At 44.3% G+C, this 25,774-nt stretch overlaps 1 protein-coding gene across 1 annotated transcript; it reads left to right on the top strand.

Annotated features, from left to right (window-relative positions):
• The first annotated feature begins 1,246 nt into the window (after nucleotides 1-1,246).
• On the top strand, nucleotides 1,247-24,978 carry LOC148092548 (nuclear body protein SP140-like protein). Its single transcript, XM_087819965.1, has 11 exons — nucleotides 1,247-1,429; nucleotides 2,834-3,002; nucleotides 7,249-7,340; nucleotides 15,497-15,677; nucleotides 17,413-17,555; nucleotides 18,703-18,753; nucleotides 22,215-22,330; nucleotides 22,981-23,089; nucleotides 23,384-23,461; nucleotides 23,668-23,799; nucleotides 24,565-24,978. The coding sequence occupies exons 1-11, from the start codon at nucleotides 1,247-1,249 to the stop codon at nucleotides 24,640-24,642; spliced, it is 1,332 nt and encodes a 443-aa protein (XP_087676091.1). The 3' UTR covers nucleotides 24,643-24,978.
• Nucleotides 24,979-25,774: the final 796 nt, after the last annotated feature.

Below are 25,774 nucleotides of genomic sequence, written 5' to 3'. Positions count from 1 at the left end.
TAACACAAAGCAGAAGTCCCAGGAAAAAAAATTGATATTCTTGTGAAATTTCAGGTTATACCACATCGTTCTTAAACCACATCTTATCATTTATGAACTAGTTTTATAATTCAGGGTGGTATTTCTCTTAACTGATGTCCGTCAGTGAGGGGACACTTTGTATTTATTGTTCTGAGATCACTTTTCTCTTAGATGTTAATGAAGATGCATTTTTAAGGTTAAATTCTATTGTTATTTCATTGTTTTTTATTCCTCCGTGGATGACCTGTTTACTCCATCTCATTGTTGTACAAATTCAATTTTTTTTCTTGTTTTAATTCCCATTTCCCCACTCCCTCCTCTTTGACAACCATCAGCTTGCTGTTCTCTGTGTCTATGGGTCTGTTTTGTTTGTTTGTTTATTTATTTATTTATTTATTCCTTCATTCATTTATTTTATTCTACATATAAGTGAGATAAAAAGGTATTTGTTTTTCTCTTTCTGACTTAATTCACTTAGCGTAGTACCCTCTAGGCCTCTCCATGTTTTCTCAAAAGGCAAGATTTCAGTCTTTTTCATTGCTAAGTCGTATTCCAATTCATGAGCATGGTATATCCTTCCATGTATTTGTATCGTCTTCAGTTTCTTTCATCAATGTCTTATGGTTTTCAGAGTAAAGGTATTTTACCTCTTTGGTTTTATTTATCCCTAGGTATTTTATACTTTTGATGCAATTGTAATGGGATTGTTTTCTTAATTTCTTCTTATAATCATTTGTTATTGGTATATAGAAATACAACAGAATTCTCTATATTAATTCTGTATCCTGCAACTTTACTGACATCATTTGTTAGTTCTAATAATTTTTTGATGGCGTTTTTAGGGTTTTCTAATATAATATCATGTCACCTGCCAATAACTAGAGATTTATTTCTGCCTTTCCAATTTACATGCTGTTTATTTCTTTGTCTTGTATGATTGTTGTGGCTAGAACTTCCAATACTATGTTGAATAGAAGTGAAATTTTTCATAAAAAAAAAAAGTCCAGACATGTTGAGGAGAAAATATGTTTACAATGGCCTTGATTGGGACAATCTGGACTTTTCAATAATATGTATGCCTTTCTGATCCGCCATGATTTCTTCTATTATATCTTTTTTATTGTATCAGTTCCATTTATTCTGGGCTATGCATGTTGATTCTTCACATATATCTTTATATCCTTCCCAAAGAAAGTGTCACAGCCTCCACAAGCATCTCAAAATCATGGTATCCATTCTCCCTAGGATATCTGCAGAAGACCAGAAAATAGACTACAATGCTCTCAGGAAAATTGCACACAAGCACTTCATACAACATAAGGTTGACATTTCAGATGCAATAAAAAAAGTGTTTCCTTTCCTTGAGATTCTTCGTGACCGTGGATTCATCACAGACAAGATCTATAAAGTAAGTGAGGCTTACTTTGTCACAAGCTGGTAAAGCAGCCCCAAATTACTTATGTTTTCATAGTTTGGAATCAAATGTCAGGGAACAATGAGGCAACTGAGGAGTCTCCTCTGTGTGGGGACCTTCTTGAGTACTGCTGTTAAGTGTTCCTATAAGGTCAAAAGGGAAAAGAGAAGCAGGCATTCCTGGGGACAGTCCTGCTCCTAACTGAAGGAATAGGGCTCCATGGTGCCCACTGAAGTTGGGGTGAATAGCATTGAAATTAGGCTGGATCTGAAGCTGGGGGCTCCACTGATGTTTAATGCCATGTAGGAATTATGTATACAATATAGCATGAACTGGGAATTAAAGTAATTTTATGAGTGAATGAATAGATGAATGGACTTGGGGTGCATTATGCTATAGGAAATACGCCGGTTAGCGAAAGACAAGTACTATATGACTTCACTCATATGTGGAATCTAATGAACAAACTGAACTACTAACAAGCAAATAGAGACAGACTTATGGAGAGAGCAGGTTGACGGCTGTCAACAGTAGAGCTGGAGGGGTGGAGCGATTGAGAGAAAAAAAGAGAGAAAGAAAGAACTCTTTGACACTGAAAACAGTGTGGTCATTGCAGGGGGTTATGGGTGGTTGGAAGGGGAAGAAGGTATGGGGAGGTAAATGATAATGGGGGGAAAATTAAAAATAATGATTTAATAAAATAATTTAGACAGCATTTCATTTGAATGCACATCAATTTAAATACTTAGATCTAAGATTAAAATCTACAGAGCATTAATGTCTTGTTAGGGTAAATTTGGAAGTAGCTGCTTGCTAGTCTCTCTCCAGTAGTTTTCAGTTTTCTTTTCTTTTGGTATTTCTGGAGTCTTGTAATTTAGGTTAATTTTAGCAAAAGACATAGGTGGACATACAGAGATGAAAGCCTTCTCTTTCCCCATGAATAGGCTTTCTTTATGGCAAAGTTCACAGAAGGGAGAGAATTACCACTTGGCTTCTTCGAGCCCTTCCAGGACAGGTCAGTCTTGGGGGAGGGACAAGGGTTGCCAGTTAGTAGAACAGCAGCTCATCACCACTAAGTCTCTTCCTAAAACATTTGGCCAGACTCTGAAAAGGCTACGCATCCCTTACCTGTGGACCTGGTTTTGTTCTTCACAATTGCTCTTTCTTCCATGTAATGCAAATGAGAGCGAGGAGATCAGATTCACAAATGGGTATTTTTAAGGAGGAGGGATTTAGGTGTTCGAGTTAGTCATACAAATATAGAGAAATTCTAAAACTTTACATGAGCAGGTACCTATGTTGGGAAATTGTGATGCATTAACAATAAAATCACTTTCTAGGGCTCTTCTGTAACTTGGATGTCTGTATTTATATTTTCCTCATTCGTTAATTTTTAAGAAGTCTCGCAAATCTTGGGAAAAGTCGTTACCTGTAGAAAAGGTGGTGTATGATGTTCTCGAAAAACTGGAGAAGACATTTAAGCTACCCCTTCTGGATACACTGTTCTGCAAGGTCATCATGAAGAGCTACCCTGATTTAAATGGCATTCGTGAAGGCTTCAGGAATGGTAATTGGGTTTATTACCTACCTTTGGATGCCCATGGCCTATTTTTTTTTTTTATGAATATATATCAAGTGTCTACCATGTGTCACACGATGCTGGCAGTAGAAATTTGTCAGTTGAGAAAAGAGACGTATCGTAAGCCTTCTCATAGCTTTTGGTATAAGGACCAGAATACAACACCCACCTGGAGGACAGCTTAACTAAGCATTTAAACTCACAGGGCAATCACAGTCATAGTCACAGTCACACCAGATTTACTTACAAGGACAGATGACAAGAAACACTGCATCCTACTAAGGCAACATCAGTGGCTCTTCTTTTATGGGACCCTCTGTAAGGGCCCACACACCAGTCCACCAAGCTGACCACAACCCACCTCAAGTGACAGCTTAGTTGTGAGTGCAGGACCTACCTGTCTTAGCAGCACCATGCCCAGGGGAGTCAATGTCTCATGGAACAACTTTGTAGTCATAACTTTCAGGGACCCCACAAAGGACAGCTGAGTTACAGAGGCCACCACAATGGCAGAAGGCCAATTATGGCTTCTAGTTTACACATAGTCCCTCTGAGTCCACATACAATTTTCAGGCACGGGTCATTTTTCACCCTAAACCCAGTGTTGGCCTCGTAATACAGAAGACAGACCACCTGCATCAAGTTTCCAGAGTTATGAGCAAGAAAGTTAACCCAGGTCAAATTGGCCTTAGTGAGGGATAATGGTTGTATGAGCTCTTTCTCCACAGAGGTGAAGCTAATATTAGTTAAATAACCTCAAAAACACTTGCTCAGCCAGAGACTGTTTTCCATACTACACAAAACTGTAGATTTGATTCACTACATTTTCCTAAGTTCACAATTTATTCTTTTTCATTGTAGCATGAATTTGTGGTTGAAACTGTCCCTCCCATTATTTTTGGATGGTTGTCCCTGGTTATATTTTGTCTCTCCAGTAATTTTTGTTTTGACTTGACTGGAAAAATTTCTATTCCAACACCATTTGGTATCAACCACAGTGTCCAAATAACGATGGAGAATTCATGAGAAAAATAACTATATGAGCTGAGGAAGGCAGATACTATGGGAAAATGTATAGAGTGCCAAAGGGTCCCACAGATCTGCAAAACAAGGACAAATTAGATTTCTCTCAATCAGAGAGTGAGAAGCAGATTGTGGGAGTTGGTTCAAAAGAATAAATTTGAGGCCTGCCCACTGTGGCTCAGTCGGTTGGAGCATTGTCCCACACACCAAAATGTGGTGGGTTTCACAGATCAGGGCACATACCCAGGTTTCGGGTTCTATCCCTGGTTGGATCCCTCTCTCTCTCTTTCTCTCTCCCCTTCCTTTCCTTTCTCTAAAAATTAAAAAAAATAAACCTGGAAAGATTTTGGAAATTTGGACATCCAAAGCTAAGGCATTCGATGTTTAGTTGCTGGGCATTACAGAGATAATACAGACTTCTAGGTTCATAAGGACAGGTTTATTGACCCAGGAGATTCACCTGCCGTCAGCCTGGGGGAAAAGTATACCCACCACCTTCGTAGTCTCCTCCTGCCTGGAGGCCCCTCAGATACCCACCCTGAGCTTCTTGGTTTATTTCCTCCCTTTGTTTCACTGGGTCACCTGCATGCAGATGCACTGATCTCCCCTTTTGGCAGCGTCCAGGGCCCCTGTCCCAGCCTCTTGGTACACCCTCCAGTGCCGCAATATTCACTCCCGCTTGCAGCGTCCAAGTGTCTTTCCCTTGTTCTGGGATCTGGGTCCCCCTGGGGGTGTTTCTAGTCTTTCCTGTGTCCTCTGGTGTCCCTTTGGGAAGTGCTCATCCTCCTGACCCAGTTCATTCCACCTTCTCTTCACCATTTATTTAAAGTTCTTGGGCTTTCCCTTTCATACACATAAACTTCTATAGGGCCTTCCTTCTCCCCCCAAAATTCCTGTTTCTTCCTTACTATTTGAACAGGTCAGAAAACTCATTCACTTTCATTATTTATTTGATATATGCTCTCCCAGACATCTGTAACTTTTTTAACATAAAAGGCAGGCTCTCAAGGTTTCCATGACTCCTTTATCCTGACGTTTGAGGGGCCCCTTTCTTTGCAGGAAGCATAAGGGCTCCCTTGTTGAGGGTCCTCTCTTCTGTCCCTGGGCTGATGGGGAACTTAACCACGAGGATGGGAACTCAATGAGCTTTGAGTGACCCAGCAGTAGAAATTTCTAAATGTGTAAATTTAAGATGATGTCCGTGGTCTCTGATGGAAATATCTAAGTGTCGTCTTCTCTCTCCCTTTTCTCAGTGATCATTGAGAAAATTTGTCAAGAAGCAAGAGATAGAGAAAGGAGTGCAAAGAACCTGAACACCCTGCTAAGCCTTGACCAAGGTGATTGCAACCAGATAAAAATCAATTCTGATCTGCTAAGAGGAAAGGAGAAGGGGAGGTGGGCCCTGAGTCCTCAGTGGAGTTTGGGGATCAGGGAAGAACTGTTGAGGAGCATGGAGAGGGCAGGGAGGGCTGTTCACATGAGAGTCTGACCAGGGGCTGATCCTGAAGGAGGAGCTGTGACGAGAGACCATAAACCCAATAACCAAGACAGAGAAACGGGAACCCAGTGTGTCAGGAAGCCAGATTTAAAGAGAATGCTGATGGTGAAGTAACTGGGATTTAGAGAGACCCCCTTAGGAGAAGATCAGTGTGAAGCTGTGAAGGGCTGAGAACTCTGGGTCCAGGTCATCGTCACAGAGCAGACCCCTAATGACGGCCGATTGAGGAACCGCTTTAATTGTCAGGGGTGCTGTTCAAGAGCAGAAACTTTCAAGGAGATGGGCAGTCCTGTAGGCGGAGAGGAGGGGAAGTGACAAGGTGTTGAGAAAGGGATGCGGGTATTTTGAGAGAGAGAAGGAAGAGAAATGAAAGACAGGAGAAAAGGGGTCAAGAACAATAAAAGCCACCACATTATTCAGAGCTCACTTCCTGAGCGTTTACTCCGGCAGCTGTGGCTTCCTGCTCACAGCTGGCCCTGGGCGTAGTGTCGCTCACTGTCTGCCCAAGTGCAGAAAAGGAGACTGAAATCTACAGAGACCATGTGTGTAGTTGGCTTGGGGGTCAGACGAGGAGGATGGCCCCAGGCATTCTGACCCCAGGGCCTGTGTTCTCACCCCTCTGCACATCTAGATGATCTCATGGCAGAGGCTGAAAGCTGAGACAGAAATAGGGACGTGTGCAGAGAGAAAGACACCGAAGGAGGAATACAGGAGCTGGAGGAGGGCACGGGAATCGGGCCCCGAATCCTGATGAAACGGCCAACAAGACAGAGGGAGCAGACCTGCGGAGGGAGAGTGGGGTGCAGGCCATGGGAAATCAGCTATGGCCACCAGGCAGGGGTAGCACTGGGGACAAAAACAGGTTCCCTGTGGCCGTGGGTGACAAGAGAAGCCACTGCCGGTTACCTAGTGGCTCGTGGGTGATCTCAGTGAGATGGCCTGAGGCTAGGGGTGCAGCTCTGTATGGACACCAGGAGGGAAGGGAGTCTTCAGCTCTTACTTTATAAGGATTTAAAAGGGATTAGGGGAGAGTGGCACGGCCCATTCTTCAATTTCTGATATAAACTTCTCATTTCTTCCCCCAGGAATTGCTAAAAACTTGTATGAAACATTGCCATGGCTGGCCCCGGATCCCTGGAGTGACAATGGTGTGTTCCTGTTGACTGTTGTGTGATCCTTTCCTGTTCTTGTCCCATCTGGCAGGTGCTGTGGTGGGAGTGATGCTGCTTTTTCCTACTGATCACACAGAATGGTCCGTCTGGGCTTCTGCAATTTCTCCAAGGACTTAGATAACAGATTCTTCATACACAGGGTGCCTGGGAGGTTGGTCCTCTCATTCTCAAATGCACTTGCTGCCAGCTGTTGACAGCTCTGGGACCCATTGCCCATGTGCTTGGCTCCATGGCTTTCTGAGGCCGTCTTACTTGAATCAGGCTGTGGCCTCAGCCATTTGACGTTGCATCTGGTGGCGGCCAGCAGGGGAGGGTTGGGGTGAGAAGAGTGCTGCAGGGCGGCCAAAGCTGCCCCCTGAACTTCACCACCTTCTGGATAGGACCTGGAGCAACCTGCAGGTGACACACTTCGGGCACAGACCGGGGGGACCTGAGTTAGATTAGCTTCTAGGTCTTCCTAGAGCTCTCATGAGGGGGTTTCCTGTCTGGGGGCTCCTTGGCCCCGCCCTGAGACACTAAGGGCTTTTTCTCCTCTGCACAGTGATCCAGAGTGAGGAACCCTCAGAATCCAGCAATGAAGAGAATCCCCCGCAAGCTTCCATCTCAGCATTGAAAAGGGGACCTGGTAAGGAGGTGGGAGCTCAAGGCTTGGGCTGCGGGAACCTGAATTAAGAGCTACTGTTTCCTGAGGCATCTATTCTGAGTTCCTTCTGTACCATAGATCCAGTTTACCCTGGAATCCCATTCTCTGCATTTATTTTCCTTGACCTTTTGGGATGTGCAAGGCAATAAGAAGTTATTATATTTATATTTTTTGAAGATAAGGCTATTGATTGATGGGTCCTATTAATCCACCTATGCACCCATCTATTGATTGTATAGTAGACATAGGCTGGCAAAGTAATGGATTTATTTTAAAACTAATTCTATGACTATAAAGTGTTGGATTTAGACAATTATTTCTGAAGAGAAGAGAAAGCTAAATATCTCTTGATTGGAAGGTCATGTTCCCATCTGATCACAAACTTTGAATAGTGTCAAGGGTCCATTCCTCCAGCTCTCTAGTGTCAGCAGAAATGGAGAAGGTATTTTGAAACCCAAAGTGTTGTTTTGGACAGAGTTCTTCAGCAAGTTCTGATACATGGAGTATCTTTTCAAAGGACCTTTGCAAATAGTGTCTTACTGTTTCCTTGAAAACAGCCCTGAGGAGTAAGCAGGACGGACATCATTGGCCTTGTTTCTAGGTGAGGAAACAGCCAAGTAAACGTTTCAGGGTCTCCCGAAAAGGCTCGTGGAGATACAGGGAAAGGCACGGCTACTGGCCTGGACTCTGTGCTATTTCCTCTGTAAAACTGGAGGTTGAAATGGTTATCAAAATGCTGCTTGCCTAATGCTATGGGCAGCCTTGTTTTATACAGTAGTTTCCATCCCCATCACACATTCCGTGGAACCCACGAAAGCCGAGCATTCTTTTGCTTCTAGATAATAGTGTCATTTTGTCACAGTCTTAACAAGGCCTCAGAAACGACTGATTCTGCCACTAAACTGTTAGGAAAAAAGATGTCAAATCAACTATTCTTAAGCCAGCACATATTTTTGATGGATGTCTGTGCTCCAGCATGTCACAGGTTTATACAGTGATGTCATACAAACCTTGGCACAACCTTCCCCATCAAAAGCTTAAGATCTAAACAGTATGTGATACCCGTTCCTGCCTCTGAGTATTTAACAGTATTTTTCAAAGTGCTATTGAGAAATAAAGGAAGACTCCGGGCCAATTCTGAAGTCCTACTTCTCAATTTAGTAGGATTTTCAGTTCCTTTAGAAAAAAGAAACAATAAACACCCTTATAAACTCAAGCCTTCTGCAGTGTGGGTCATCCTAAAATGTGTAAGTTCTGTGTATTTATTTGGTTTTCTCACCTCCGCCTGTTACTTTCTAGGTGCTGCGGATCTTAGAGAGACATCTACTTCGGAGAAAGGCAAGACGAGAAAACGTAAGACTAAAGTTTCATTTGCTTCTGTTGTGAGAAATGAGATTTAAATAGCAGGGCTTCAGCACCGCCGTTGTTACGTACAGCATTGTGGTGGACAGGACAATGGCTCCTCCAGGATGGCCGTGTCCTAATAGCTGGAACCCCTAATCTGTTATCTAGCATGGCAAGTGGACTTTGCATTTTGAATTAAACTAGGGGCCTTAGGATGGGGGAGATTATCCCGGATTACCTGGGTGGCCCCAATATACTCCCATAGCCCTTAAAAAGTGGAGAAGCCTTCTTGGCTGTGGAGAGAGGGAGAGGGGGCTGCGGAAGAACCGTCAGAGAGCTGCACGGCTGCTGGCTCCGGGGGCAGAGGAAGGGCATCGGGAGTGGGGCTGACCTCGAGAACCTGTAATCCGCACAGCGTTCACCTCTTCGTGTGTGATGTGAGATGGTAATTACAAGAAATTACCCCAACACTTTTTTATCCCGTGGATTGAAATGCCCTTTGGTGGTGCCTTTCCCTGCGTTCATGGGCCTGTGAATAGCAATCTACTCGGAGACACTCATCTGTTTATAATTCGGTACAAAATTGGCTTAATTAGAAAGCTTTAAAGTAAAATTTGCTTTTTTCACTCATTATGTTTTCTGTTGCAAAAAAGAAAAGATACATTGAAGACAAACAGAAAAGACGGATTTTCAGTTTGGTAATGCTGAACCTCTGTGGGTTTCGAATCTAATCAAGATGTTCTGAAACCTTCCGATTCCTTTGGGAATTTAAAAGTACAGTGAATTTACAGATTAGTTGGGGTAGAATTGAAACTTTTTTTAAAGGGGAATGGCCTATGCATTTATTCAAGTCACATTTTTTGTTCTTCAATAAAATTTTATAGTTTTTTTTATATAGATTGTGCACATTTTTACTTTTCCTGTCAGATTTGCTGAGATATAATTTATATACAATAGACTTCATCTCGTTAAAGGTTTAACTGAATATGTTTTAATAAATGTGGATAGTCATGTAAATGCCACCATGATCTTGACACAACAATTCCATCATCCACCAGTGTCCACTTCTTTCTCTCTTTGCACCCTCCGGCCTTGACCACAGTTGATCTGTTTTTATCACTTTTTCTCCCTGGAAATTCATGTAAATGAATTTATACAATGTGTAGTTTATTTGTATGTGTTCTTTTTCACTTAGCATAATGCTTTGAGACATTGATATTGCTGCCTGTGTCAGTAGTTCCTTCGTTTCTATCGCTGAGAAGTATTCCACTTATGACTAAGCAGACTGTCTATTCACCTGTTCGTAGGCATTGAACTATTTCCAGGTTGAAGCTATTACAAAGAAACTACGAGGAACACATTCATACAAATATATGGGCGGACATATTTTTAATTTCTCTTGGATAAATATCTAGAAGAATTACTACTGGGTCATATGAATTGAACATAAGTGCATGGTCGACACTTTGTGAATCTGCTAAGGTTTTTCAAAGTGGTCATACTATTTTACAATCCTACTAACAATGCATGAAACTTCCAGTTGCTCTGCATACTCACCAGTACTTGGTATTGTTAGTTGTGTTTTTTTTTTATTTTAGCCATTCTTAGTGGGTGTGTAATGGTTTTCCTCGTAGTTTTAATTTGCATTTCCCTTATAATTAAAGGTACTGAGGGCGTCTTTTCCTTCACTTGTCATCACCCACAGGTCTCATTTGGTGAAGTGTCAACATCTTTTGACCTTATTGAATTGGGTTCGCTCTGTTTTTCGGGTGAAAGTTATTTATATGTTCTGTATTCAAATCCTTTACTTGATTATGTCGTACGGTCTATGGCTGACCTTTTCATTTTCTTGGCACATCTGTTGAAGAACAAAAATTTTTAATATTTGATGAAGTCTAATTTAACAGGGTTTTTTTCCTTTTATAATCTGTGATTTGGGATTCTATTTAAGAAATCTTTGCCTAATTCAAGATCCTGCTTTCTTCAAGAAGTTTGATGGTTTAGCCCTTACATTTAGATCTGTGATCCAATTTAAGTTAATTTTTGCTTATGATGCTAGATAAGAACTTTTTTGGGGGGGTGGGATGTAGAGATATCCAAATATCCCAGCACCATCTGTTGAAATGACTATCCCTTCTACATTGAATTCACTTGTTTTCACATCCTTCCTGAGAGTCAGTTGGCCATATGAGTTGCATGACCATACGGGTGTATTTCTGAGCCGCTTCTTCTGTTCTATTTATCGATATGTTTACCCTTATGTCAATACTACACCATCTTCATTACTAGCTTTATAATTAGCCCCAAAATCAGGTTCGAAGGTCTACAATTTTGTTTCTCTTTTTCAAAATGGTTTTGGCTATGTTAGGCCCTGAGTGTATGGAGGCTTCTTCTATCTTTCAGTTTAGCCACTTTTAAGATCGCATCACTTTCCAACACGCCTGCTGCGCCCCAGCCACATGGCCATGTTCTAGGCCATCCAAGAGAGAAATGGAGGACAGCAGAACATATCTTCCCGCGAAGGCCTGTCCCCTTTGTGGGAAGCTTTCCTAGAGTTTCCTTCGTCCCACAACAATATTCTGCTCTCATCTCGCTCATCAAGCCTTAACCCGTTCGCCCTGCCAGCTGTTAGGGAAGTTATGAACTATGGTATTTTGTCTGGACTATGACATCTCCAAGAATGCAGATGTTAGTAAGAAAGAATTAAAAATGGGTTTCTGGAGCACGATATGAAGAATTGACTTCATTAACTCTTTAAAATGTGTTGAAAGTCCCTTTGGAACCTGTGTGACCAATATTTGTAGATGTTCTATGTCACTTTGAAGTGTGTACATTTGAACTCTTGGTTGGGCGCAGCTTCTCCCGTGTACATCCCCTTTATCCAGCACAGCTGTTTAAGTCTACTAGATCCATGGTCAATGAGGCTGTATTTGTTCCATCATGTCGTATAAAGATGTGTTAAGTTTTCCAAATGATTGAGTATTTGCCAACTCTCCATGTTCTGTTGTTTTACTTTAAAAACTTGGATGCTATTTATGGTTTTTATAACTTAGATAACTTCTTTTTTATCGTTCCTCTTTATCCGTATAAATGCTTTTTGCCTTCAAATCTCTTTTTCAGGATGCTAATATTGTTACACTAACTTTTATGTTTTTTCTCCTTTTTCTATACCCTCCTAGGCAGCTTTGTTTTATGTCTCTTGTAACGACGCTTAACTTTTTGTAATCTCCCCTGATAATCCTCATCTCTTAATAGTTATGTTTTATTTGTTACTTTTATTATGGTCCCTGATATATGTGGACTTATATATCTATATTATTCATAACCATTATTTTTGTGTGTTTGTGTGTCTCTTACCTACTTTCTGATTGATTGAGATAGAATTTTGTATTCTACCTTTTTTCTCTGCTGGTTTGGAAATTGGAGAAAAATTTCTTCTATTTCTTTTTTTAAAAATTAATCTTTATTGTTGAAAGTATTACATATGTACCCTTTCCCCCACATTAATCCCCTCCACCTGGCACCCACCCCACCCCCAAGCCAGGCCTCCACCACACTATTGTCTGTGTCCATGGGTTCTGCATATCGGCATAGAAGTTCTTTGATTAATCCCTGTGTAATTACTTTAACCATGCCCTAATCTCAACAGATGACAAGGGTCTTAGCATGGATTCCCTCAAGTTGAACATCCCATCCCCATCATTTAGTTATTATAGTTTAATATTTTATTATTTTTTCATTATAAATTTTGAAACTATTATCATTTTTCACCCTTTTATGCACTCATTGGTTCTCTTTGGTTTCATCTTTGGTCTAGCTGAGTAAATCCTTGGTTCTTTTAGTGCGGGTGTCTAAGTGGCAAACCTGCCAAGTGTTATATGTGCAAATCTGCCTTTATTTTGAAAGAATTTTTTTATTGATTCTCTAGAGAAAGGAAGAGAGAGAGGGAGATGTGAGAGAGAAACACCGATTGGTTGCCTCTCGTATGCGCCCTGACCAGCCAGGCACCGAACCAGCGACCTAATTGTGTGCACTGACTGGGAATCAAGCCTGAAACCTTTTGGTGTATGGGATGACACTCCAACCAACTGAGCCACACTGGCCAGGGCTCGAAAGAAATTTTTTATCAAGATTAAAAATTCTAGGTCAACGTTTATTTCTCTTCAGTAAACTAATATGATTACTGCATTGTCTTCTGGAATCTATTGTGTGACTGATGAATGTTCTCCTTGTATTTTAACTAGAATGCTTTGCTTGAGGATCTTTTCTTTCTTGCAAAAATCTCTTTTTCCAACTATATTGACTTGTGAAAATTTTAAGGCTACCAGAACCTTGGGAAATTTTACACTAATCATAGATTCACAATTAACATGTACTGTTCTTGCTGTATCACATTTCTCTCCATCTCTCCATGTCCCTATCCATCCACTAACCATCCTCAAGTTTGAAACATTTTAATGTTGCAGACAATAGTACACTTCCCTCCAAACACTTTAGACTGCATATCATTAACAAGACTCAATATTTGTATTTCCTTTTCTTCTGAGATGAAATTTGCAATGAGATGTACAAATATTAATTATGTCATTCTAGGAGTTCTGATTAAAGTATTCTCCTGTAAAAGCCAAATCTTTATCAAGGGACAGAACATGACCATCACCCTGGAACATAAGCAGCTGTCCTCTGAGGAAGAGACTTTACTATCCTGGGATGTTTAGAAGGAGGGAAATGTTCTCTGGTTTTATACTGGTCAGGAAACAAATGTGCCTTCTGACCTGGCGGGCAAGGGGACGGGTTTACATTAATTCTAGCTTCCACACATCCTTGAGAAGATACTCTGGGGCATGTGGAATTCCATGGAGAATTGCCTCCTAACAAATTCACCTCACACAGCACATTCTGGCAGTTTCCCCATGAGTACATCACTCACCAGACACTATGATTAATCTGACCCCTGGAGGATAGAAACAGGTTCATTCAAATTGTTTCCTTCAGCATTTAACAAATTTTGTAAACCATAATTGTTTAAGTCTCCTATGAAACCCCCACACACACACACACATACACACAGACACTGCCAAGGCTTAAGTCACCATGTTTGCATGAGGGAGGCAAGTGAATGCCTGGCTTTCACACAAGTGTTACAATCTCAGGGACACACACAGTGACCCTGAAAGAGGCATTTACAACTGCTGAGGTTCCTAAGGGGAATATATCAGCCATGGGTAAGGTGGGCTCCTTCACCTGCAACCTTAGAGTTTTCAGTTCTGTTCATTGCCGCTGGAGTTTGGAAGGAGGTGGGGGCAAGACACTCTACCCAATCTGTTCTCTTTGTCCATAATGTCCAGATGGCATGTGTTCCCCTGAAATGGCTGAAAATCAGTGTGGGGACCATGTCCAGAGATGTTCTGCGTGGGTTGTACAGATGCTGGCACCAGCCCTGTTCCCTCCTACCTGATGCAGAGCAGCAGACTCAGCATCTATGTCGTGGAAGAGCTAGACCAGGACGATGTCCTTCTGGAAGGATAACTCGGGGCAGTTCTGAAAGACAGATATCATTAATGCCTCTCCACTTCCCACACCTCCTAGGTGTTTCCTCCTCAGGTGCCTGGATCTATGTTCTTCCTTCAGTGCCACAAAATCGGTACCAACCACTGGCTGTAACTTCATCTTTCTTTCCGATAATCTCCTATTGTCACTCGGACTTTTCGTCCAGAAGGGTCAGATACAAGCAGGGCAAAGGCATTTCCAAAAAACATATAACCCAGATTAAATCTGAATCCTCCAGGCACTCCAAAGAGTGGGAAAGAACGAAGCATCATTACCAGCAGTGGTCAGAACAGAATCCAGGTGTTCAGAGTTGGCCTATATACCACTAATCCCCACCACTTTTGTCCTGATCACAATGCAGGAAGCAGCTGGTCCCTTTCTGCCTTCACTGGGGACAGCTGCCTTCAGTGACCAAAGAGCCACAGCGGAGAAGTGTGCAGACGGGGGGAGACGAGGTCACAGTTAGATGATCAGTGTATTGGGTGTAGCTTTTCATAAAGGGCACGCCATCGTCAGACGGCAAATGGTCCAGCCGGCCGCGCCATTGGCAGGTGGTTCTAGAGTTTCCTGAGCTCCTCTGTCTCTGGGGAAAGCTGGTGTGGGGAGAAATGAGGCAAAGCAGAGAACACAACGAGCAGGCAGACGCCACGCTCACCAGGTTCCCCATCACTGTCCCTCTGCTCCCTGAGTCAGACCCCAGCCGGGGAGGCACAAGGACAGTCTGACTGTCTCCGGGGCCTCACCGCAGCGGGACAGCAAAGCCGGGGGCTTCCTGCAGAGCAGGACGCGCTGTGTCTCGCTGCCAGGGAAGAGTGGGGAGGGGGCTGGCCGGGAGCTGAGGCGGTTTTCCTGATGCCTGATGTCTCTGGTGAACTACAGTGGTGCCTCGGTGTTCGAGCATCGCCGTTGGCGAACATTTGGGTTTACGAACACTGAACCTGGACGGAAATGCTGCGGCTTCCGAGCTCCTCTCGGAGGTCGAACATGCCCCGCGGCTCCCGCTGAGGGCAAGATCCCGAGGCCCAGCTGTCGGCTGTGGATCCCTCAGTTTTCCGACGTTTCGGAGCTCGAGCGGGCTCCAGAACAGATCACATTCGAAAACCGAGGTGCCACTGTATTGATTGTGTGAGATTTGAGAGGTAAAATCCTGGTAGACACTCTGGTTATGCTTCAAACTGCCACTGAAAGGAAAGCTTTGAATTCTGGAGATTTGAGGAATAAAGTTTCCTAAGTCCCCCCTGTGTCTGTATAGAAACGACCTCAACGTGGGAGGAAGGTGCACGTGTACAATTGTAAAACGAGACAGAATGAAGAATTTTCTCTTTCAGGGCCAAGAAGCCACAAAAAAGAGAGTGTGGATTTTAGCTCTGAGATACTTCCCGTGACCTGTGGGGAGAAGAGGGGGCTGTTAATTAAGAGAAAATTGAAACGAGGTAAGTTTCAAGGTCTACTTTAATTCGTAGCCCCTCTATAAGGAATCACAAGAAGTAATGGAATTACCCATCATTTAAGGAATTATTCCCCTTTGTCTTGAGAGGAGGTAGGGGTCCCTAAAATGATATTTTCATATTTTAAGAAATGGCGCATATTAAGTGCTCACTCCCATGTGGAAGTGTCCATGAGGACGCCCAAAGAACCAAGAGAAGTGCAGGAACGTCAGTCTATGAGTGGAAAATATTGCATATTTTACTTTGAATCAGCCTCCACCTTCATCTCCTGTACCCCTCCTGGAAATCATCGCCAGGACAGGGTGTTTGATGTAGTGAGATGACCACAAAACTTAGAATCAGATGACCTGAGCCCCAGCCTCAGCTCTGCCAAGAGTGACTGAGCAAAGAATGAGCCTGAAACTTCTCATCTAAGAAATGGGTCCTTTAAAACCTGCCTCACGGTGACTTTGAGAGTTAGTTTACATAATAAATATAAAATATTTTGTGATTTTAACATTATAAAGCTTTCCAATAATTGTCTATTATGATGAGCTTCATAGCAGATTATTCTCAATGTGGCTAAGGAGCACCAATTGACGTAAATGTTTGCATCTTAACTAATTTTTAAATTGCTTTGCTGAGACTTACCTCACAGTTCACCATTTGACATGTAGAATTCACTGCTGAGTTTTTGTTTGTTCCTATTATTTGTTCTCGAGATTCTACAGCCATCGTCACAGTCTCATTTTGGAACATATTGCCCCCCACTAAAGGAAACCCCAGGTCTCTCAGCAGCCAATGCCCACCCCACCGCCCAGCCCTGAGCAGCCACTGATCTATTTCCTGGCCTATACGCTGGCCTGTTGTAAGCATTTCATACCAACTGACTGATGTAACATGTGCCTTTCTGTGCCTGGGTCTTTCACACAGCATGTTTCCAAGGTTCATCCATGCAGTAGCATGTATTATACTTTATTCTTTTTTATTGTCCGTGGTATGGATACACAATATTGCATTTACCTCTCAGTTTGGGTTTCCTCACTCTTTAGCTATCATGAATAATGCAGTTTTGTGTAAAGTTTTTTGGTGAACATATTTTTTATATTCTTTTCACTATATACTCTGGAGGGGGATTTCTGGGTTATATGGCAATTCCATGTTAAAATTATTGACCAAAAACCAAAGTATTTTCTGCAGTATTGCACCAGTATATATTCCTCCCAGCAAAATCCGAGGGCTCCAATTTCTCTGCATTCTCACCAACACTTGCCATTGTCTCTTTTTTTCCTTACGGCCGTCCTCGTGGGTATGATGTCGCACCTCCATGACGTTTTGACTTCCTTTTTTTGACTAGTGTTGTTAAGTGTATGATTATCTTTTATGTATAAGTTAGATTTTCCACTGAAATATATTTCACAATTGTTTTAATGTTAGCTACCCATGATTTCAGGGATGGAAAAATATCTGTTCCATAATGCCATTCACCTGGAAGAAAATTGTTATAATATAGGGCAGAGACGTTTCCTTAGTGCCATTGTGAACAGTGGGGCCCCCACTTGAGATTTCAATCCAAAGTAGGAAATCCCCTTACAAGGGACTTACAGGCTGGGTTTGGGGATTCTCAAGCATGAAAGGTGAGGCCAGATTCTTCTGCTATTCAGGTCCAATGTGGTGGGAGGCCACTGTCTGAGCTCTGAGGACAAAGAGGTTTCACAATCAACTTACTCTGACCTTTCAGGAGCCACGGTGAAGTGTATAAGGACAGAAGATGGAAACTGGTTCAGCCCCAAGGAATTTGAAGTCGAAGGAGGCTACGAAAAATCAAGTAATTGGAAGACCAGTTTGCGCTGTGGTGGGGAAACCCTAAAATGCCTGATGGAGGTACGCCAGTGACGGGGCAGGAGATGTGACTTTTTGTTGTAGTCAAAGATAAGGTCACTATTTCCTCATGAAATACATGCTGAGTTGTGGCTAGAGCCCCCAGGCCTCTCACTTTATCTTTGTCCCAGGGAGAGGTGCCCAACCCTCATACTCAGCACAAGGCAGCACATTGATGTTGTCAGAGGGGCTCTGTGGGGGTAGATGCAGGAGCCTGGAGGAGGGAAGGGTCATTCTGACTCAGGTGCTTGCACACAACTTTAGGCCTTGAAAGAAAGGAGACAGTCTACAGCCAAACAAGCGGGCAGAAGGCACTCCAGAGAAAGAATGGGGTGAAACCAGAACCACGACTAACGTGGCTCCGTGGGTCGAGGTATACGGATTGTGTGTGATATGGCATAATCCATCAGTTGGGGTTGTTTGTGGAGGGATTCAATGCCAGGCTAAGGAGTTTAAACTCTTAATATAGTCAAATGCAGAGCCAGGAAGGTCTCCTGAGGTGTGAAATGACATATTTAAAACAATATCTCAAACAACATCATGCCTAGAAATGACTTCACTGTCTTTCAGCCCAAAAAACCTATAGTCAACCTACATTGCTCAGCTCCAATGTCACCCCTCTTGGAATATTCCCTGGCTGACCTGCCTGGTCATCCCATCCTTGGGCCCCCTGGCCCACTATTAAGACACCTCTCACACTGTGTTATATTTGCCTCCCATGCAACCTCTTGTTCTCGCTAGACCTCTCTAGGGTTTGTACATCTTTGGGTGCCCAACATTTTCCAGAGCGTCTGACACCTTGTAGGTGCGGGATACATGTGTGTTGGTTGAATAGCCCTGGTGTGAGGATGTAAGCTTGAGTGGCACAGGTAGTAATGGAAAGGAAGCAAGAGGTGTCAATGAGATTGTGAAGGAAAACCTCTTAAAACTTAAGCAAATAATAACACAAAAGAAATGGAAAAGATTCTGACGACGATTTTCCAGCTACCCTTGAGGAATTCTAGAAGAACAGATGGTGTCTCACTTAGACACCTTGGTTAGAGCTGAGGGTGGGACATCCAAGTAGAAATATTTGTGAGGAGGTGAGAATGCCAGACTCACAAAACACAAACACAAGCTAACCACACACTTGGATCTTTTACTCTTTCAGAATCTTCACCTACCTACACCCCCCCCAGGAACGTGTGGCATGAAAAAAAAGGTGATTATTACTTTATACAAGTTCTTATATACAAGTTCTTTATATGTACAGCATCTTTTTTATGGTCTGAGTTGTGTAATTAACATTGTTTCCTTTTCTCCTCTCCCTTGCCTTTATTTTCATTTAGTTATTTATTTTGCAAGTGCCTTCAGATTTGCTCCATTCAGCATTAAGTTGTACGCAAGGTCATCTTTGAATGGCAAACCATTTGAGATGGGGATGATCAGGAGCCATCAGAATAGGCCTCATAGCTGAGTTTTAGCTCTAGATACAGGTGCTGTCAGGGTGTCCAAGTTGTAAAACCAAACATAATTATGGAATACATAAAACCATTTCTTAATAAGGTCACAGGCTCACCTCCAACTTAATCCCTGATTTTTTTTCATAAAAATTACTATTTCATAACTTTAATGAAATCTGATGGAGCAAAAGTTTGCTCGCCAACATCCAGAAAAACCAGGTCTAATACTTAGTCTATCTTAAGACATGTACAAAACCACATACTGTTTCATAACATAGGCAACTAAAAGCATATTTCTTTTCTGATTTTTTATACCCTCTCCCATCCTTCCATAAAATACACACAGAGACATACAGAATTCTCTGTCAAGCAGAAATTATTGGCAGATTTTTCATGAGGATGGTGCTGTTGGGGAGGGAGCCCTTGGCAAGATGCTCCTTGAACCTTGCAGTTTCTCATATATGGCCATTTCTAAAAGCAAAAGAAATGACCAAGAATCCTGATTCCCCTAAAATAAGCATCTTCACCCAAAAGCCCAGAATGACTGGTCATCTTTAACTACTTTCTACACAAAGAGAAATAACATAGCTGTGTTCCAAATTACTCTGCCCATTTGCTTCCAGAAGGACATTTCTGATCTTTGTGGGCTGTTAACCGAGATATAACACAGACTGAGAAACAGACCAGTTTTCTCTGTGTATCAGGGTGGAACCAACCATTCATCAGGGTCTCGGCAGCCTGTACACAGCGGGCCCGACAGAGACAGTGGCACTAACAAAAGAAGTTTAACAATCCGTGTGAGGAGTGAGGACAGATAGGATTTGGGATGCGAGCGAGAGGATAGAACCAGGGTGGATTCTCAGGTTTGCGGGGGAAGGTATATATTTGTTTTATGAGATGGCAGCACCAAGAAAGAACACGTAGTGGTGTGGGGACAGGAGGACACACGGCTGTGACTGGATGAGTTTGGGGTGTGCCTTAAGGGCCCGGAGGATGCTGGTGAGCGCAGGGATGTGCACGAATGCAGAAGGCAGGCTGCACGCCTGGGAGCTGGAGACAGCGCTGGAGCTGCAGCTTGGAGAGAGTTTGGTGGAGACCAGGGGATTCTGTCTACACGCTGGAGGGGAAGGAGGGGAATAGAAACAGGTAGAGCGGAGGCTGAGGGAGCAGCCCAGGAGAGCGAGCGCAGAGACCACCCGCGTCTGCAGGGAGCACGAGTGGCCGTGGCAGAGAAAGCTGGACGCTGTCATCCCTGCCTCCAGCTCCCCGGGGGACCTCTCCCTCCACCCAGCACTCATCAGTGGGCGGGCCTGTCCCCAAGCCAATCTCGTTTTGTCACCTGAGTGGTCAAGAGAATAGAAACTTCTGTAATAGACCATGGGATAGACAGGATGCTTCTACCTCAGATAGAACTACCCCAGAGATGTTCTCAGACTGCCTCGATTCTCTCAGAAGGCAGAACCAGTAGAAGTACCAGGAGCAAATACAGTTTCTGATAGTTCTGGATTTGTATGCAAATGCTGATTCTCATTTTTTTGAAAAAGAATGAAGTGGTTTTCTGTTTTAATCACTTCCTCTTCACCCCATTGACAAGGAGGTGGTGTCCACCGGACAGTCTGGGAAGGGGAAGCAATGGCATCTGTCACTGGACAGATGGACTGACAGGTGTTTATTAGTCACATACCCTCTGAGACCGAGGAAGGAGGGCAGTGCCAGCTTTGCAGGGCTTGCCAAGGTTGCCCTTGGGAGCGGAGGGAGCAACCCAGGGCTCTGGAGGGTGGGCTGGCCCCCTGGTCTCCATGACTGACTTGTTTAAGTCATTCCGTGGCTGACAGTGAACTGAAACCTGTTAGTCCAGGATGGGCAGGGTTACACATGGCCTCTTGACTAGGAGCATCGTTTAGCTGTGGGACCTTATCCAGGGGAGCAGAGTGCAGAGGGGAACTTGCAGTGCAGATAGGCAGTTCGAGGCCTTCTCAATTTTGCCAGATGTCACAGCAGCACATAATATTGAGCTTTAATATCAGTCCTTACACCACATTTTTTTGATTAGCAAAGGGCTCAGTCACAGGCCAGCTCTTTTTCAGGAATACACAGGCATTTGTATATAACACAGTGTTTTTTCATATCTACTCTAAAATTTTTTTTTAAATATATCTGTATTGATTTCAGAGAGAGGAAAGGAGAGGGAGAGAGAGAGATAGAAACATCAATGATGAGAGAGTCATTGATTGGCTGCCTCCTGCATGCCCCCGACTGGGGATCGAGCCCGCAACCCGGGCATGTGCCCTGACCGGGAATCGAACCCCCATCGCCTGGATCCTGGGTCGATCGATGCACAACCACTGGAGCCACGCCCAGCCGGGCAACTCTATAAATTTTGTTGGGTTCAGTGAGTAGGAGTTACACTACAAGATTGGGTGGAAATACTATCTAATTTTATTTTCTCCAAGTGAAATTAAATTTAGTTAAAGGCCACATATTGAGACTCGTAAGAAATCCAGTATTAGTTGTTTAAGGGGGCCCCTCTCTATACTGTTTATAGAACAAAGCAATTGCCACACTCCCTGGCCATTCGGAGACGGAGCCTCCACACCGTGCATGCCAAGCTGAGTCCCCAGGCTTCCACAGCCAAAGAGCTCCAGCCTCCCTGGCACCACCTGGTCATCTGTGCCCATGGTCTTTCCAGCCCAAAGACACTGTCACAGGTTCAGAGGACATCCAGGGACAATCCATAGTTCAGGAACCCTTACCAGGCCCTTCAACTCAGAGGGAGCCTACAGCCAAGTAACTAAGATGCCATGCTTTCTTAGAAGTTTATTCCATCTTACTAATTTCTCAATATACCATCTTCCCCTGACACATCTTAGTCATTGTAGTGTAGGCAAATGCATTTAACACTTTATTCCAGGACTTTGTTTTATCAGCAAGGTAATAAAATGATTCACATTTCTGTCACAAGCATCCTCTTGTTTTGTTGCTAGTCTCTCTGTGTTAGAATCTCTGGTTTTATAGGAAGAACTTGTCCAGTCATCCTGAACTTCACTGCAGACCAAGAATTCTTTTTCTGAAACCACCACTCCATGCAGTTAGTTCACAGCTCAAGGAGAAACACATAAGTTTCTCCATGCAGGTTCGCACAAAGGCAACAAGGTCTAGATTCCCACAGCGCTGGTCTTCAGGGTGGCACTGGGGACATTAATGTTGTTTTGCCTTCTAGCTGGACAGCTCAGATAAATGCAAGATCTGCCTGGACGAAGGAAAGCTCTTCATATGCATTTCTTGTTTTGACGTCTTTCATGGGGACTGTCACCTCCCACCTGTGGAACCTGGGAGGTTTGTGAGATGCAACCCCCTCTCCTTTTAGGGACCTTCCTCCTGCCATGCAAACCCCCCATCAGAGTTCCTCCTTGTGTCCTGGTGGGGAAAGAGCAGGGTCAGAGGTACAGGGTCCAACAGTATGGTCCCGGGAGCTGTTTAAAGATGTGTCAGGTAGAGGGTAATATTCACCTCTCTCCTCTGGGAGGCTGAGGCCAGTGGCTGGGTCCTTTGCCTACATACTACTACTGTCCTTTCCAGAACTTTCCCAGAAAGGACTCCTGTTTACTTGTTTGTGTTCTGTGCTCACTCAGAAAAGGCAGGAAACATGGCCTGGTTCCCTCATTTTGCCATGTCCTCAACAGGCTAATGGAGGCCCGAGGCCCCAGGGGTTAAGGCCCAGTCTCTGGCACTCAGGCCTGGCAGGCAGGGCTCCTAGTGCTCCCAGTAGCTCAGACAGAGAAAGGGGAGCCCACCATGCACCCTGACACCACCTTCGAACCACTAACCCCCTGCTGCTACCGTCTAGGGAGGAGGGCTATCACAGGAGAGACTTGGAGAATCTGGGAGGTGTCCCCTTCATTCCCTGCTGTGCCCACTGGCCATTCCTGAAAGGACAGTGGGTGTTTCTGGGGCTTTGCCTTGCTCACTTATATCTGACATCTCAGGATCGATTGGAGTTGCACCTTCTGCGCAATACAAGAGCCTTCAAGAACTCGGCAGCGTTACAGCGAATCTGAGGTCCTGGCGAGGCAGATGGGGCCCGAGGAGAAGCTGGTGAGTTGGATTTGAGTCCAAGCCTTCTTCCCGCTCACTGTGAGAAGTCAACAGTCATGGGGCGGGGGGGGGGGGTGTCTGAGAGCGCCTGCTCTTCTGACCGTGCCTCAACCACGCTGAAAACCCGCCGGAACCTGTTCGCAGGAAAAACCCAGCTATTACCTGTGAGCGTCCAAGAGCAATGCCTGTTTGGGGAAACTCCGGAAGGCTGGTGTGGTCATGCATGTGTCTGGGCACGCGTGTGGGCTCGTCCTCTCCAAGCTGCTCTTCATTGTCTGCCTCCTTCCTTTGCAGAAATGTGAGTACTCCCTCTTGAAGGTCTACTGCCGTTTAGAGGGCATCGTTCTCCGGGCTATTCCGCATGAAAATTACGTGAGTAACAACAAGCCGGGGTTCCAGGCCGCCGAGGTGTTACCTGACCTGGACGGGGGCTCTCCTGGGCCTGAAACCCGGTGCCACGGGAGGGAGAGCTCCAGCGGCCTTTCCTTTACTTTGGTTTTCCGCTGGGTGTCACAGGAACCCACAGACCGCAGACAGAACTGTGTCGCTGATGCTCCTATTGATCTGTTTTTCACCAGCTTGAAAAGGCTTCTCAATGCCTAGAGAAACTTAAGACATTGGATGAAATCAAAAAGACTCTAACTGAGAGACGCTACCCCCGAGTGCAGAGGTTTGTGTGGGACATGGATCGCATCTTTCAGGGCCCCAGCGTAAGTGGCTCTCCCTGCTCCCATCTTTTCTTTCCTTTGAGTCACTCCGCCCTCATATCCTGGTGCCGGGGAATTTTAGAGTTTCCTTCATCCTCTGACAAGCCTACACAAGCAAGGGTTCAGGAGGTGAGTGGGGTTTTTAGCTGAGCATTTAAGCTCACCAGGGAGAGTAACAGTGAGTCAGGAGGCGGCCCGGCAACCAGACTCCAGGCGCCGGAGAGCTCATCCCTCTCGGTGCCCACTGAGGACAGTCCCGTCCTCCCTGCTGCAAAAGGAGGGGAGGGTTGCTTCCTAAACCATCTTGTTCCTCTCCCCAAATATCTCCATTGGGCCGCTCACAAGTCCCAAACTGCAGAGTCCTTTGCGTGTAAATGAACCACATAACAGATCACCAGAGGGGAACAGAAGTGACCACGTGAAAGGAAGATCACTGATTGTGTGGAAACATCTGTAATAGGTGGTTCTTACTAAGACCTTAGATTCCTTTTCTAACTCTCACTGAGGGAAATGCCCCAAACCCGATGAACAGGGGTCCTCGGAGTGGTCATGATTTCCCACTTCCGTCCAGACCACGAGACACAACCATGCTCTGAGGAAACAAGTCGCTCCTAGGAAGGAAGTCTCTCTCAGCTGCTAGGTTTAAACTTAACCTGGTTAATGTGACTTAGGTGTTTAAGACGAGCCCTGATCATTTTTAATTGCAAGGTGTCTAATGACACTGACGTTGAGAGTCATTATTTTTGTCTGTTTTGTTTTTTTCCCCAGAGCAATGACTCAGATGGAATAGAGGAGGAATTTAAGAAGAATTTCAAAGAAGTCTTTGCTATTCAGGAAAGAAATTAAAACAGCTCCCTGGTGTGGTGGATGCTGTTAATACCCTGGACAGTCCCGCTTCAGGCAGATTTCTCATCCCCCAGCTGCTATGAGGCTTGGCTGCCGATGCCACCTCCCCCCGTGTATTGCTTTGGGCCAAATGGAGCCAGATTCACATGAAGGTTACATCTCTGTGTCCTGGGGGCTGCTTCCCAGCATCAAGGTTGAGTCAACCATGTGGAGAGACTCTCAATCCTGTGCTCCCCAGTGAGTCAGGCTGGGGTTAGTCTCCAGCTATGACCACGCCCTTGCTGAGCTTTTCCCACCATGGTACCCTGCTTCCCTTATCCCTCCTCCTGAGAGGACTCTCCCAATAAATCGCTTACTGAAGAGACTTTATCTCAGGCTTTGCCTTTAGGGAACCCAACTTAGCATAATGGTCTTAGCAAGCCAGCCCTAAGCATGGAGTTCTGAGATGGATCATTGTCTAGCCAGATGATCACAGGCACAATATTGATAGTCCCTGGGGTACTGGAACAGTGCAGTTGCAAAAACATTCACCTGTGGGAAACTGAAGGCGCGATAGGGGAAGAAGCACTGATGCAGTTGTCTAGCATTTTCAAAGAAAGAAATGGTAACTGTCAGAACTGTATGATGACCTGGCTATGTCTAAGCTCCACTAATATGCTAAAAAGAGAACCTAACAGCCTTAAATATATTAATTACTACCTGAAGCTGGAAAGTGGACAGTAAGGAAGGCCTGCTACAGGTCCGAATTTTAAGAATGGCGGAACTTCTGACCAGCTGGGGGGGCTCAGTGGTTAAGCATCATCCTGTGCATTGCAAGGTCGCTGGTTTGATTCCTAGACAGGGCACATACCTGTGGGTTCCATCCTTGGTTGGGGTGCCTATGGGAGGCAATCGATCAATGTCTCCCTCTCATATAGATGTTTCCCTCTACCTCCCTCCCTTCCTCTCTATAAAATCAAGTTTTAGAAAACATATCCTCAGGTGAGGATTTAAAAGTTTTGAAACATAACAAGGAACAGTGCTTTCTATGTTCATAAGTGGTAACCTCTCCAATACCTTAGCTGGGAACTAGGGTGTGGAGTGTTCAGGGGCAGGGCTGGCTCCTGGGCCGAGTCACTTGTCTGGCACCTTT

Source organism: Miniopterus natalensis, chromosome 8 (assembly GCF_054644295.1).
Source record: "Miniopterus natalensis isolate mMinNat1 chromosome 8, mMinNat1.hap1, whole genome shotgun sequence".
Lineage (NCBI taxonomy): Eukaryota > Metazoa > Chordata > Mammalia > Chiroptera > Miniopteridae > Miniopterus > Miniopterus natalensis.
The sequence above is the reverse complement of the archived record's forward strand: the minus strand, read 5'-3'. Positions and strand labels throughout refer to the sequence as shown.

Coding starts and splice junctions, on each gene's coding strand:
- LOC148092548 (XM_087819965.1), top strand. CDS start 1,247: ATGGTATCCATTCTCCCTAGGATATCTGCAGAAGACCAGAAAATAGAC. Junction 18,754..22,214: donor CGTGTGGCATGAAAAAAAAG/GTGATTATTACT, acceptor TTTGCCTTCTAG/CTGGACAGCTCAGATAAATG. Junction 23,800..24,564: donor GCATCTTTCAGGGCCCCAGC/GTAAGTGGCTCT, acceptor TTTTTTCCCCAG/AGCAATGACTCAGATGGAAT.